Source organism: Tauraco erythrolophus, chromosome 18 (genome assembly GCF_009769465.1).
Source record: "Tauraco erythrolophus isolate bTauEry1 chromosome 18, bTauEry1.pri, whole genome shotgun sequence".
In the NCBI taxonomy this organism is placed as follows: Eukaryota; Metazoa; Chordata; class Aves; order Musophagiformes; family Musophagidae; genus Tauraco; species Tauraco erythrolophus.
The window spans coordinates 10,475,448-10,489,949 of record NC_141482.1 but is presented as its reverse complement, the minus strand read 5'-3'; the positions used below and the strand labels follow the sequence as shown (position 1 = coordinate 10,489,949).

Genomic DNA, 14,502 nt, shown 5'->3' with positions numbered 1-14,502 from the left:
GGCTAAGTAGGCAAAAGCCTGGACTGGTGTCTGACTTTGGCACCTGAGGGGGGGCTGTGGAGAACATACAATTTGCACCAACATCAATGAGGAATGACAGGAAAGCAAATCAGATGGACAGGTCTGATGGATGAGCAGCAGCTCGTATTTAGCCCAGGAAGACAACAAGGTCTCTAAACAAGCTGCGCTCTGTGTGGTCCTCCTCGAGGCTTCGCGTTTCAGAATTAGGTTATTAAAGAGCGAAGTCACCGTGATTAATTGTACAACCAGTATAACTTCTTAGCTGTGCCGGATAATTACCGTTTTGTGCTTCTGTTTGTAGTGGAAGCAAAGGCAAGTGTTGCACGGGATAATGTGGCCGTTTCTTCCCCGAAGACAATGGAGCAGAGCCCCGTTCCCGACGCGGGCGGGCAGAGCCTTGGGAGCACTGCCAGGAGAGCTCTGCCATCTGCTAAATCCCGCTCTGTCTTCGCGTTCTCATGGTCTGTACCAGGGCGTACTGAAGATCCAGCGACAGATTCATCCGTTGGATCGGCGAAACTTGATGTCAGCTCCACGGCGCCCGGAGCGAACAAAGCCCCGAGTGACAGGGCGGGGGATCCCGCGGCAGCTGCGCGGGAGGAAGGCACACATAAAAACCTGAGCCCGGCCCCGCCAGCAGCATCGCTTCAGGACATCGATCTCGCAGCATCAGTGACACCTGAGGGAGAGGATGCGGCCGCCTCAAAGCCAAAACAAGTAACCTTCTTCGACAGGATCTTCAAGCTGGAGAAGGGAAAGGAAAGGAGTAAACCACAAAGTGGTACCCAGGAGGAAGGGCAGACCTCAGAACTTCCTGACGGGCACATCACAGCGAAAGAGGCTGCTGGATTACAGAGCACATTCAACGGCGTCCCGCGAGGGAAGGCAAGTGCTTGAGTAGGAGTATCCGTTTCACTCTTAATGAAACATCTTAGGAATATTAATAAAGCAGGACAACTAGGTGTCATGATGGCTGTGTGAATGAACCGGTGTTGCTCTTAAAATTATTGCAGGTAACCCCCTGACGGGGTGGCTGAACAGAGGTATGGGAGAAGAACCCATGGTGGAGTGGTGATAGCTCTGCTGTCTGCCTCACGACTAAATGCTGGCACCTGACATCGAGTTTAAGTTCGTTTGTATTTCTCTGAAAGGTTTGGGCAAGATGGCTGTGTTCATGCTCCAGTCACTGGGATGGTGAACAGCAGCCAGCTACAGATGAAAGCAAAAATACCTGAATGTAAAGTTGTTTCTTCTACTTTAGGAGTTTGGAGTTTGACACTGCCTGGTTTAAAGAAGTTCTTTACCATGTTTTGTGCCGTTCTTATAAAATAGTCACTCTTCTTGAGCAACAGTTCCTTGTTGCATACCTGATGTACTAGAATACTCAACATACTAGAATAGGGAATATTATGCAGTAGCAATTTTTGCATTCTTAGCTATTGTGGGGTTTTCTTTATCAGGGAAATGTGGTTCTCAGAATTGATTTTACAGGATAAGAATGCAATATAAGAAATTAACTTATTTGAGAGAGCACACTAATCAAAGGAAGGAGCTGAAAACAGACATGAATCTAGATTTTACACTTTGTGCAAAGACTGATATCAGCAAAAATACCAGCATTAATATTCAGGTAATTAACTGTTGAAAAAGCCCATCCCCTGGATGGGGATAAGTGGTACAACTCTTACTAGTTTCACTAGAGAGGTGTCAGTATACACTACCCAGTGATCTAGCTCAAATCCTGTCCAACACTGGGAACAGGAGGCAGAAATTAGCTGCATGGCCCCCTCATCAGAATGTGTGTAAATGCCATTTTAATAGTAACTGCTTTTTTTTGGCCTAGTTCAGGCTTTCAAATTACTGCTCTGTGGTTGCTAATGCTTTGAATGGTGTTGAACATAGCTCACAAGATGCTCACTGCGTGCACGCACAACATTGCAGGTTGTCCCAAAAGGTCTCTTCAATTACTATTCTACCTTGTCTTTTCTATCTTATGTCTGCTCAAATTTGAAGATCATATTTCTTGTATAAACTCATAGATTTTAATATTTTAATGAAGATTCATTTGTAAGGCTAAACAGTTCTATTTTTGACCATTGCTCTTCAAAAGTGCCACCCATTGCTAGTATTTCAGACAGCTATACATGTGCATTTAAAGAATCCATAGTCTCAATCTAGCAGAGTACTAAATCATTTACTACATAAACAGAATGGGGTGAATAATTCAGAATGAATAATCTATTCAGTGCATGCTGGCACTTCTGTTTGTGGCTTATAAGACTGAAGCTTTTCAACACTGTAAATTCCTGCAGATGTCTTTGACTAATATACACATATAATAAATTTTACTTGTGGCTTGCAAGAATTGTTACTTTTGCAATCAAATGCAAAGTTCATAATTTCCTATTTTGGTGTGATTGCAAACTGCAGAGTGTGAAAGGTCACAGTTCGTGCTGTGGAAGTAGTACAGTGTGAAACTCTCTGTAACGAAATAATCTGACATAGCTTTAGCCAGAAGTCTGAGTTAAACATTTGCTGGTAGCAAATAGTCATGTTGGGAAAGCTCAAGAAAGCAAGCGTTTGTAATGAGCAACCATCAGGGTAGTCTGGATCTCATTCTGCCAGTTCAAACAGATACTAGAAGCACTGCTCATTCAGATCAAGCTTTTTTATATCAGTACAGCCTTATTCATTCTGAATTCTTACTAATTTTGAATTCTATTCCTGTCTTCATCTTATACCTATCCACATCCTGAACCTCACTGATGGGAATAATCTGTAAATCCCAGACACTCATCAGCTGTAGGTCATGTTTGGGGTGTGTGTAAGTATTTGCAGGATCCTAGCCTGCACAACAGCTTTTTGGTGCCTCGGGACCTGCCTGAGGACAGGTCTCCTGTTGAATAAAAGTGTCTGTACATCTTTTACGTGCGTGTTTAAAGCTGCACCAAAGAAAATCTTTGAGGACTCTCAGAACTGAGGTTCAAATCGCTCAGTGTGAATGAATGGCAGAACTGTATCACAGAAGGGAGTGGAATTTTAACTTTACTCTTGAATTTCTGGACTAGAACTTTTGCCTTTCATCCTTCAGATATGAAAAGGAGTATATGTTGGGAGCAGAGAGGAGTTAAGGACCTCTTCTGGGAAAAATATATCAACTAAACACCTGATATGTAGTCAAACTTACAGCCTTTGTTTAGAAATGGAATTAAAGTGGTTCTGCCTTGCAGCACAGTTGCCTTCTGTTCCCTCCAAATTGCTAGTTCTCATGTAGGGTGGGAGAATGACCAAGTCTAATTTAGTTGCTGTTACTGTAGTGACTACAAACTGTTACTAAATAATCATACTAAAAATCCAGATATTGCTGCCAACAGTTTCTTTTTTCTTTTTTTTCTGGTGGATTATGACTTGTAGTATCTGTAAAAGCTAAAAGCAAAGCAAAGTTTCCCTGAATTGAGTGCCAACACAAAACAAACAGCATTGCTGGTAAGTAAGAGAGAGGCTCCACAGTTGTAGCTTAAGAGCTGCACAAACATTCTGTGTTTGGTGAACCACTCTTTATTTTTGTGGTCTACAAAACTACATTCAGAACACAGCATAATTAAAACAAGGACAGAATTCATGAATTCATGAAGCATTTACTATGTAAGCCAAAGAAAAGATAAATTATATGCCTGAAATGTTTCACTGAGCCATGATTCATACAAACAAAAGTGCTGGCAGGAATACATTCTTTTGATATGTTTTTCTAATGACTGAACTGAAACTACAGTATAAGTATTTAAGGTGTTTATTACCCCTAAATTTGGCTCCTCAAAGAAATGAATTGAACATTTACATAGTATCTGTTAACTTTTAATACTGACTTTCTTCTGTTATTTCTAGAGTTTTCTTTCATTCTTTGCCTCTGGGGCTTTGCACAGTATATTATGCAGTGCGCTGCTGCAGAGGCTCTTGTGGTTATTTGGCTACAGCTCTGAAAATGTGATATTGTAGGACTCCACATTATCTCTCCCTGATTTATATGCTGATGACCTGAGTCTGTGCTCCTTCCTACAGCAGTAAACCTACGAAGGCACAAGATGGATCGCAGCATCTATCGAAGTCCAGATTTGAGTTGTATCTTGGTAGTTAACGGCAGCCTTAGTTTGGGAATACTGGAGCAGGGTTCCTGTGCAGTAGTGAGTCATTATGGGGCCTGTTAGTGCTCTGCAAGTTGGAGTTCAGGGATTTTTGCATAGCATCATGCCTCAAGCTCTGCACAGTCTGTAATAGCTGTCACTTCTGCAAAGTGTGGCTTTAGCAGGGAAATACTCTGGAGCAGCTCGTGCTGCCAGTAGTGGTACCTGTCACCTCTGCCATTGTCCCAGGTGGTATCTACTGGTGTTAATAGCTGTTTGCTACAGTGCTAAGCAAAAAGATCCCTTCCTTAACACAGTGCAGCCTGATGCCAGAGCTTGGGCTTGTGTGTGTTTAAAAAAAAGGAGTTTGCTTGCTTTTCTTTGATAGCATCTAGTAGTAAAGAGTTTGATAGCATCAAGTAGTTCAGTTATGAAGCTCGTTTTGTTTAGCAACATATCTTCTGTCTCCTGCTTCTTTGGTCTCTTGCCTCATGTCTTTGTTGCCTCTTTAATATCTGAAACAGAGCCAGCATTTTTCATATGCCCAGAGCTCTTTAGATGGCATCCCTGGAAGCAGGGCTGCTGAAGCTGGCGTGGCCACGCATGTTCTGCATAGGACATATTGTTCTTGGAGCCACTCTGGCCTGTAACTGGCAGCTGGACAAAGTGGTGTGTTAGACCCTTGTAAGAAACTTCTAAATAGCCTGTTGAAGCATTACTGTGCTGTGTTTCTTCCTGGGAAAACTTGGAAACTGGTGGGTGGAGTATTAGAGAGAAGTCTGTTCTTGCAAGTAAAACCTTGTGTATTTTAACTCCTTAAACGCTGCAAGGAGACTGGCCACTCTGTGCTCGTCTTGGTGTCAAATTAGCCCTCTGAAGTTTTAAAACATCTATGTATCTTTAGTCTACTTCCTTTAGTGACCTACAGAAATTAATGTCCTATACAAATGCTATACAAATATTGTGGGGTCTTTTTTAATCACACAATTCAGGGAAACATTCTCAAGAGTATAATTTTATTTTAACTTTTCCTTGTAAAAATGGCTCTGAACAACTGTTTCTGATTGGTAGATTAGGAAAAAAAGCCTTGGTGTAGCTTAGACCTCCAGGTGGTCTTTGAGAGCAGTGATTCAAAGATTCTGTTTACTGGAGACACCTGGACAGGCTCATCAGTTTTATTTCTTGTCCTGATTTTTTCCTCTGGAGTAATCTGGGCATCTAGTATCCCAACAACTGCTTCTTTAGTCACTGTTTCCTAAGTGACCAGATGTGTACTGCTGTCTAAATAGTTGGGGATGATAACTTCTGCTGAAAAACTATGACACTGCTATGATTGTCCACTCAATTATGTTTAAAATCCCCTACCAAAGTCAAGGCCACCATCAGGCTGTGCACAATTTACTTTAATAACAATTGCCAGATCCAGCCCTGCACTTACAATGTAAACAGATAGACAAAAGGGAGGAGGATTATCAGTAACAGACTCAGACATTACTAGCCAGACGTAGTACTCTTGAATATTAAAAAAGGAAATGCTGAATGGGCCAGGAGGACTTGTCTCAAGCTGCTCTCTCCTGCACAACGTTTGTTGACTTTACCTGTGCAGGCTCAAGGCAGAAGTGGCCAGAATGGTATGCAAGTTCAGTGTAAAAGGGTGCTGAGCTCTCCAAAATTGGTCCAAGAAGACCTTTTTTTTGAAAACAAAAAAAAAGGTGTCTAAATAGAAACTGAGTAACTTAATATTACATACTTGTGAGTGCTTGAGCACTGGAAAACTATTTTTAGGCTCTGAGAACTGTAATTCCAGGAAGAGAGGAGTTAGCTCCATCTGGTTTAGAAGAATTACTTTGAGTTGGTTTTTTTTCCTTCTTTCAATCTGTGCCATGTTTGTGTTCGCCAGATAAAATTATTTCTGGAATTGCAGAATACAGAGTATAGGAAGCAATCTTTGTATGGTACAATCAGACACTGAGCCATCAAAGGCCCAAATCTCAGCGTTTGTTCCTATTCACAAGTTCAGCCTTGGCAAGAGAGAAGCAGTGTTGTTTGGGATGCCGTGTGCAACTTCACTTCTGTTTGTTATACTTGGTAGCTGACAACAATGTTCCTCCAACCAGTGGCAAATGCTGAATATATTAGAAAAGAGGGGAGAGAGATGTATAAACGCTCGATTGTTCTGTGTACGTAGGCTGGAGAACTATGGTTGGAATTAGGGTTGTGACTCTCAGAGCAACATAATGCAAGTCAGAAATGTTACTTTTTGCATTCCACTGGAAATTAAGCAAGCTGGGATTGAGGAAACTCTGCCCCCTTTATTTTAGGAGATAGATGACTGCAACCAAAAAGACCTACAGCAGGACTCAGCAGGTGTCAACGCTCCCAGTGCTGAGCAACCTGAAAAGGCAGAGGTAAAACAAGACAACCCCCAACCAGCTACTGCAGTAGATAACTCCGTCATGAGTTTCCTTAAAACACTGGTAAGCTTTTGCCTTTCTTTTCATCTCTAGGCTATGCTTTAAATTGCTTATAAAAATCCCAAGTGGACATGTTGATCTAAATAGAACATGTTCACTGTCATGGGCACTTAGAAGTAACGAAGCCAAACAGATGCCTCAGAGCGACTTGAGAGTGAGAGAGACGTGTAGGTACAGTGCAGTTATGATCAAATGATGATAACCTACTCTGGAAACTTTTTCATAGATACTTGTAGACATGGAGGTATTTATTCATCTTAAGAATTTTCTGCATGATGCAACTTTATATTTTAATATCTTTAAAAGCTCTTTTTTATGGGTTAATTGGATGTATAAGCTTGAATAATATATCTTTAGACCAAATATTTTTCATTTTAGCTGTTGACTTTAAGTTGTTCTTGATAAATATTTATGTTGCAAATTTTTCCACATGGCAGAAAAGCAATATTTGTACTTCATTCACCTTAGTGCTAGAAAAAACTTCTAGTTTCAAGCAGATGAGCTTTCAGATCTTCTGAAAGACTGAGTTGGGTGTGACTGTTTGTTTTTTCTCAAATACATTTAAGGTCTCCCCAAGTAAAGCTGAAGGCAAAAGTGATTCTGAAGACAAGGTAGGCAGATTCCTCATTCTGTCACTGGTCACTAGATGTTTTTGACACAGGTATTTCTTCATTGTGGTGTTTTTTCTCCAATTTATGTTATCATTTGAAGTAACTTAAAATATTTTTCGTCTGAATAAATTTGAAAGGAAGATGAGCATAGACAGTGCAATTCTTCATATCATGTCTTACAATCAAGATCTGAACTGTAGCATTTTCTGCAAGGTTGATGATGACCTGGCAACACTTGTGTTTGTTACTCTGACTTGTCCTTGATCTAAAACTACAGGTCCCTGCAGTGAAATCCTCCCAAGTCCACAGAAAAATCCATTTGCTCATAGTCCTGTGCAAAGTTTCTGGTTTTTTAGATCATTGTGTATATGCATGTCTCCTTTATCTCTCTTCACATCTGCTGGAGCTTCCATGTCCTGATGAGGAGGACATGTGAGATCTCCCTGCCTGTGGTAGCTTTGTGGGTAGGTGGGCAGGAACCTGCTCCCATCCACTGCCCTGCGGTCCATCTACAGCTACTGCTGGGTCCCCCCTTGGGGTGCAGAAGGATGGCTGAGGATCAGCTTCCCCCTGAAATCAATAAAAAGCAGGAGGAGATCCCAATGTTTCCTCTCTGGGACTCTTCTGGCCGAAGCAGCCCCATATGGACTGTGCTGCAGTCTGGGCTGATGGGCTGTTCCTATGCAGCAGCTGAAACCTCAGGAAGGTGATGGAGCTGCTCTGAGCAGGACTGGGACTTGCAAAGAGTGGTCCTTCCCTGACTGCTCAGGAGCTTTCTCTTTACGTGCAGAGAAGAGGATCAGGTTTTTTTAAGGGGGAGCAAATTGAACACTCAAGCTGTTGTAATACAATGCATCAGGCTGTGTGATATTCCTGCTGGGAACTGAAATCTGTATTGGCTGGATGGGTACAGAACCAGTTCGAGAAAAGATCTTCCATGTAACAGGCAGACACGGCCTCTTGCTTTCCTCTTTACAAACCATTTGTTCTTGGATTCCACTGGCAAGAGAACTTGATTTTGGTATCCATGAGCAGTGATGGTCCTTTATATGTGAATTCAGAAAAGCTTCATTATTATGGCTTTCCTTTGCTATTAGAGATACTGAAAATATCAGATGGATCCAATATATTTAACAGAACTTGTAAAAAAAAAAAAGTGGAAAACTTCAACTGTAAAAACTTTAAGTTGCAAATGTAATCTTCTAAAATGGAAAAATGTGGGTGTTTAAAGAATTCTCCTTTCCACTTTTTTCCCGTTCTGTTAGTGTCAACTTACAGTTTCAGAAGAAGCAGAAGTGAGACAATTTGTTAAGCTTGTTTCTATCTTCTGGTGTTTCAATGGCTTACAGGCATATCACTGTCTGCATAACTGGGAATTTCTAGATTAAATGTCCTTGTGTATTGTTATGACTAGTTTTTCTTGCAATGTCTGTGATAAAATTTAACACAAAAAATAAAACCCTAAAAAAGGAAATAATCTTCCTATGCAACTATTAGGTAGCCAAAATCACTATAGGCATCAACATTTTTTTCTTCTATTCCATGTTTTATGCTTTTTGTCCCATTCAATTTTTTTATATAGCCTGGTACTAAAACAGTGAAGTTGGTCTTTCCAGAAAGCTTGGTGAGTACAGGAGGGATACACATCCCTTCCCAATTATAGCTCAATAATTCTGGAAACTGTTAACCAGGGCTAAGGTCTTCCAAGATATCTAGAGAAGCTAGTTATCAAATTGCACTGTTTCAGTGAGACTTGTAGCTCTTTCAACAACTTCTGAAAAATCCAGTTGTTCAGTCCTGTTTGCATACCTCACTTTATCAAGAGCACCCATGAGCTTCTATAACAGGTGACTGTTGGTGTGGGCGTACTGTAATTTGGAAACAAATATGCTGTTTGGGTTTGGTTTGCTATCACACCTGCGAGGGTAAACAAATCCAGATGACTAGCAGGATATGCTAATGCATTACAGAGAGGTTAAATGGAAGTTGTTTTTTACAAAGAATTCCTTTATCGTCACTATCTTCCTGATAAAAAGAATGGCATTTTCACTACATTAAAGGAAAAATATCCTTAAAAGGTTGACTTATCTGTCACACGGAAAAGCTACAGACTTTTCAGCTGATATTTATAATGAACTAACAGTCATTTTTCCCCTGAAAATTCTGTCTTGATGGTAAAGATATGTTCTTAAGTGAGGCTTTCCCCCTGGTGCAGCCTGAGTGCTGTGGGACTTTCAGGTGGTGTGGCTGCACAGGGACCACTGTGCCTCTGAGTCCTGATTGCACTTTTGTTTTGGATGCTAGTGCTCCCCCTTGCAGGAGAGAGCTGGGTTGGGTCACCCAGGGGCTGTGGTGCATTACCCTTATCTCAGCAGTGCTCTCCCATCAGGGAGGATGAACTCGGTGGTTTTTGTAGCAAGGTGGTGGCATCAGCGATGCCTCTGGCTTTAATCAGCTGGCTAAAGCCATGTGTGCTTTCAGCAGCCTGGGCACACCCTTAACAATTGCCATTTCATCCATGTAAACACAGGAGTTCAGTGTGAGTTGAGTCATACTTCCTCAGATTAATTGATCTTTTGCAAGTTTATACCAACCAGCATGGCGTTGGGGTCAGATCTGCCCCACGCCACCTATGTGATCCTTCTGTAGCTGATCCTGACCCGTTCCCGCATCGCTGCACATCTGAGAATACTGGGAACAGTACAGAGTACTGCAGGGGAACATGGTCAATTTTGATGGGACTGGCTGCAGCCTCTTTGTAGTACAAAGCACTTTGCAGGAAGCGTGTAACTGCACTGAATGGAACAACCTTGAGACCAAGATCTCAACTTCACGTGCTCATCCATGTTACGTTCCATACTCTGGACCTTTCCTCCTACCTTGTTACTTGTGGTCAACCACAGCGCTCGATACTACATGTTGTAATACTTTGGAGTTTGAGCCTCTTCATACTTCCATAGTTCCCAGAAATTTGTCAACTCATTTTAACGCTTTTTACTGGTTGGAAGCTTTTATTTTCGCCTTGTTCAAGTGTAAAAGAAAACAAAATGAAGCTTATAAGCAGACAAGCTTATTAACCAAAGGGTGAACCCTTGAGTCATTTGTCATTGAAATATAATTTTTAAAATTTGTATTTCCATATATTGGCCTGATTCTTAATTAAATCAGGAAATAAATTGCCTAAGAGATTTGAATAAAGTCCAGGATACTAGCAATTAGTAAGTAAAAAAAAAATACTACATCTTCCTTTGTACTAGGAAATCAAAGGCATCTTACTCCTTTAAAACCTGACACTGAGAGACACTGAAGAGTGAAAAATGCTACACTGTGTTATTTGTGATTAGCCATTTGTTACCAGCAAAGGTACAGTGCAGTTACCACAGAACACACTCTTGTATTAACTTGTTAGAATGTTGAAGCTCAGTTAAGCAAACTTGGAAATTTGTGGTTTTGTTCCCCTCCTTTTTTATCATTGTAAAGATGGAAATGGTGAGGAAGGAAGGGAAACCCTATTGTTCATAACAAGAAAACTTCAGCTTTTTTCTCCACTGATAAATCCAGAAGGTTGTGTTGAGGATGGGGGATGTGAGGGGGACAACAACCACTTGAAGTGATGTTTTGAGGAGGTACTTGAATTACAATTTAAAAAAAAAATCCAATGCTGTGGAAAGCTAAATGGAACATTTTGGAAAAACTGACTAACATTTGCTGAGACTTGTAGAAAAGTCATGTGTTTGAACAGGCCCACCTCTACCCTATGCAGGGTAACAGTCTGCATTGAGCTGCAGGTAATCTGCTACCACATCTCAAAAATAGCCTGATACTGGTTTTTTTCCCCCTTATAGACATCTATCAATGCTTCTTTATTTTATAGCCCTTTACAGTGGATTTTTCAACGTACTTTTTTTAGTTTTTTAGAGATCCAGACTCTAACACCAGTGGGCAATGATTCCCAAAACAAGTGCCTCCTGCAGGTGTTTAGAACGGAATGAAAAGGAAGCAGATCTCATTGAACACTTTCAGTATTGGTCTATCACTATCTTTCTGATGCTTTCATTTCTAACTAATTTCATGAACATTAGCACAAACTTGTAATATTTTATGTAGATATACATTTATTTATACTCCCCTTTTCCTAAATAATGCATTAGGCAAAACATTTTAAATTCCCTATAGTACTGCAATAAAAAGAATTAAGTTTTTTTCAAAGTTTTAGATTTCTATCTATTTTAAACTTATAAATCCCAAATTCAGTTGGTTACTCATGAATTTAAATACAGAAGTCTCACTCCTTGTGGGATTTGAGTCTCAATTTAATTAATATTTTGGGAGGAAGTTGTGGTTCGATTTTTAGTCAACTGGATTGCCCCAGCTTTTATATTCTACTAGTCATGTGAAAGAAAGTCTAAGGAGAACTGAGTAATTAGAAGAAAACAATTTGTTGTCCAGGGCAAAAAGGAAATGTTTGTTTTTAATACTACATGTATGAGTGTTTGAATGTTTTTCATGAACCGAGTAAGAACTTCCCAATTAGTACTCAACTTCAAATGCTGTTATATAAAAGGGATCAAAAGCGGAAAAAGGCCATGGAGGGCAACCTGCTCTGAAGACAGCGACAGAATCCCAAACTAAAGGAGCCAAGAAAAAGAAGGCAGAGAGTCCCAAGCTAGGACACAGCACATTTAGTAAACTCTTTAGACATAAGGTCTGTATGAAACTAGCAAGAGCAGAACCCTGAGTAGTAACAGATGGCTCCTGGCAGAGTGGAGTTATTTAATTGGTAACTGAAATCAGCATCTGTCCAGCTGTGCAGTGCTCTGAAAACTACTGGCATGAGCATTTCTATGCCATGTATTGCAAAAACAATTTTCATGTGCAATGTTTCTCTCACTACACCATCTGTGAATTCAGGATTCTGAAACAATTCCTCTAACCTTCCCCACTATATCCTTCCCAGTCACACATACTAACGCTGCCTAAACTTCCCTGGCCACTTAAAATAAAAATAAAATAAAAGGTACTGACAGGCAATGAATTATGCAGATATGAACAGCACCTGCAGTTGTAGGACAGGTTTAAGAGCTCAGACCAACTACAATTAAGGCTTTATGATCCACATTGCCTTAATATGCACTGCCATGTAGTTAAAATCAGTGATTTGGTGAACTGGGGTACCTGATATGACACAGAGAAGGCTGGAACATGGAACTTCCTTCAGAAATTGTTACTTTTCACTGAAGAAAAGTAACTATTGATGGAATTCTAAGTTTAGTTTGGATTGGAAAAGCTTGGTTTTCAAGGATGCTTTAAAATTGTTCAAGACAATTTTTGTGCAAATGGTTGTTTTAGAGGACATTAGCTTCTATCTTTAAAAAAAATCACTGAAACTTTTCATCAGCTTTGGTCTCAAGGTCCATATTTGAGCGTTTCTGCATTCTCTGAGGAAGATAATCTGCCGTGATGTTCTGTGGCAGGGAAGCAGAGAATTGTGGCTTTTTAGCCCAAAGAATGCAGAAGCAGAGACCCTTCCACTGGAGGAGGAAAATAATTAATATTTAATGTTCACTCAAAACACCCACGTGGAATTTCTGGTGAGTAGGGGGCTTTATAATCAAGGGCACAAGGCAAAGAGTTCCTTAAGATATTTTCAAAACAAAATGTTCTTTCCACTGTCTCATTTTTGAGATAAAGTCATCTGTATATTACTGAAGGAATAATATTCTTCCCAATAATTTTAAGGTTACATTTCTAGCTAACAGATTAAAGTTAAGATCTTTTCTTGTATATACTCCATTGATAGCTAACAGTTTTGATATTTAATACAATTAAAATACAAATTATTTGTTCATGATAAATTAGAGTTTCTTGGTAAAAAACATACCTTTTTTTTTAAGCAGCATTTTTTAAGGTGCCAAGCCTCTTTTATAGTAGTTCAAAATCTCATGATGAGTTGTTGGGAGAAATGATTGGTCTTCATTAGGCTATTTGATAGAATTTTCAAGACTTTTGGTCTGGAATGAAAGCAGTTATCTTGACAGAATGCAGCAGCACTAAATTTTTACAGTAATAAAATCTGTCTAATAAAATGCCATTACTTTTTAAATAGTTTTTTCTTGTTTCTAAGTTTACTTTCACAGCTTTCTTTCCACATACAAAATACAGAAGCAATTAGTGGGATATCATTTATGACATATTAAGAATAAAGGAGATGGATTAAAATGGTGCCAACAGTTTGCTTGTAAAGCTGATTGAGAGTGGAAATTCAAATCAGAGCAGTGATGTGACAGGCAAGCCCTGAAGTTATCACCTCTAGTGGAAAAAAAAAAAATAGTTCTGTTTATCTCTTTTCATTTGAAATGCCTTAGCGTGATGTGTCAATTAAATGAACAGATAATGAATTTCTTTATTTGAAATCGTCATTTTAATAGTAGTCATACTTAATTTTAAGCACTTCACTCTCTCCTCTGAAAGTTTTGTCTCTGCAAGTCTTCCAAAATGCACTTCTCAATACCTCAGTTAAGAAAAGATTTCCTATTAGATTAACAAAGATTGTTTTTCAGTGCCCTGTGTTTACATAAATACTAACTTTAAAGTGACTTGTGAATGTTGCTTTCAAACAGCAATGTGCATCCTAATATAAATCCATAACATGAGCTGATTGAATGGGATTTGGCTGTTTAACCTCAAAGACTGAGTTTGGATGGCATTTGACAGCTGAGTGCCTGTCAGTTCTTTTATTTCCATCCATGTATATTTGCCTTGCATTGCATGCCAGTTTTGCAGTATAACTGTACTTATTTATGGAATTTTGACGGAGAAGAGGTAATCACTTATTTTCAGCATTAGTCCTGTCCCAAAGCCAGCTTGTGGCATTAAACTACTTTTTACCGCTTGTTCTGGATCTTGTTCATTAGAGCTAACCACAAAAAGTTCTTGGCTCCTGCAAAACAACTCCCGCCTATTATTTCAAGAAATCTGCAAAGCATACTGCAGACTGTCTAAAGCCAGGGATGCTGGGCTCACATTTACTTGAGTTTGTGACTTGCTGCTCCTCTTTTTGTGCAGCTCAGATACTCATCTTTAATGTAAGTTATGCTGGATGTTAGGGTCAATAGATACTGATATATATCACTGGCCAGAAAGGAGTTTAATGAACTGGATCCCTCCTGGCTTCCTGTATTTTGATGAAACAAGGAGATCCGTGATTGTCAATGATTTTTTTCTTTTTTTCTTACAAAAGAGTAAATCTCACCTAATGCACAAAAGTGTGAGTGA

The 14,502-nt window shown here is 39.7% G+C and overlaps 1 protein-coding gene across 1 annotated transcript in view; it reads left to right on the top strand.

Annotated features, from left to right (window-relative positions):
* The window catches only part of BCAS1 (brain enriched myelin associated protein 1), a 47,465-nt gene that overhangs the window by 7,740 nt on the left and 25,223 nt on the right, over window positions 1-14,502 (top strand). The window contains exons 3-6 of the mRNA XM_086623033.1: window positions 323-906; window positions 6,464-6,619; window positions 7,183-7,227; window positions 11,792-11,932. Coding sequence (XP_086479159.1) covers window positions 323-906; window positions 6,464-6,619; window positions 7,183-7,227; window positions 11,792-11,932 — 926 coding nt within the window. The remainder of the gene's footprint in view (window positions 1-322; window positions 907-6,463; window positions 6,620-7,182; window positions 7,228-11,791; window positions 11,933-14,502) is intronic.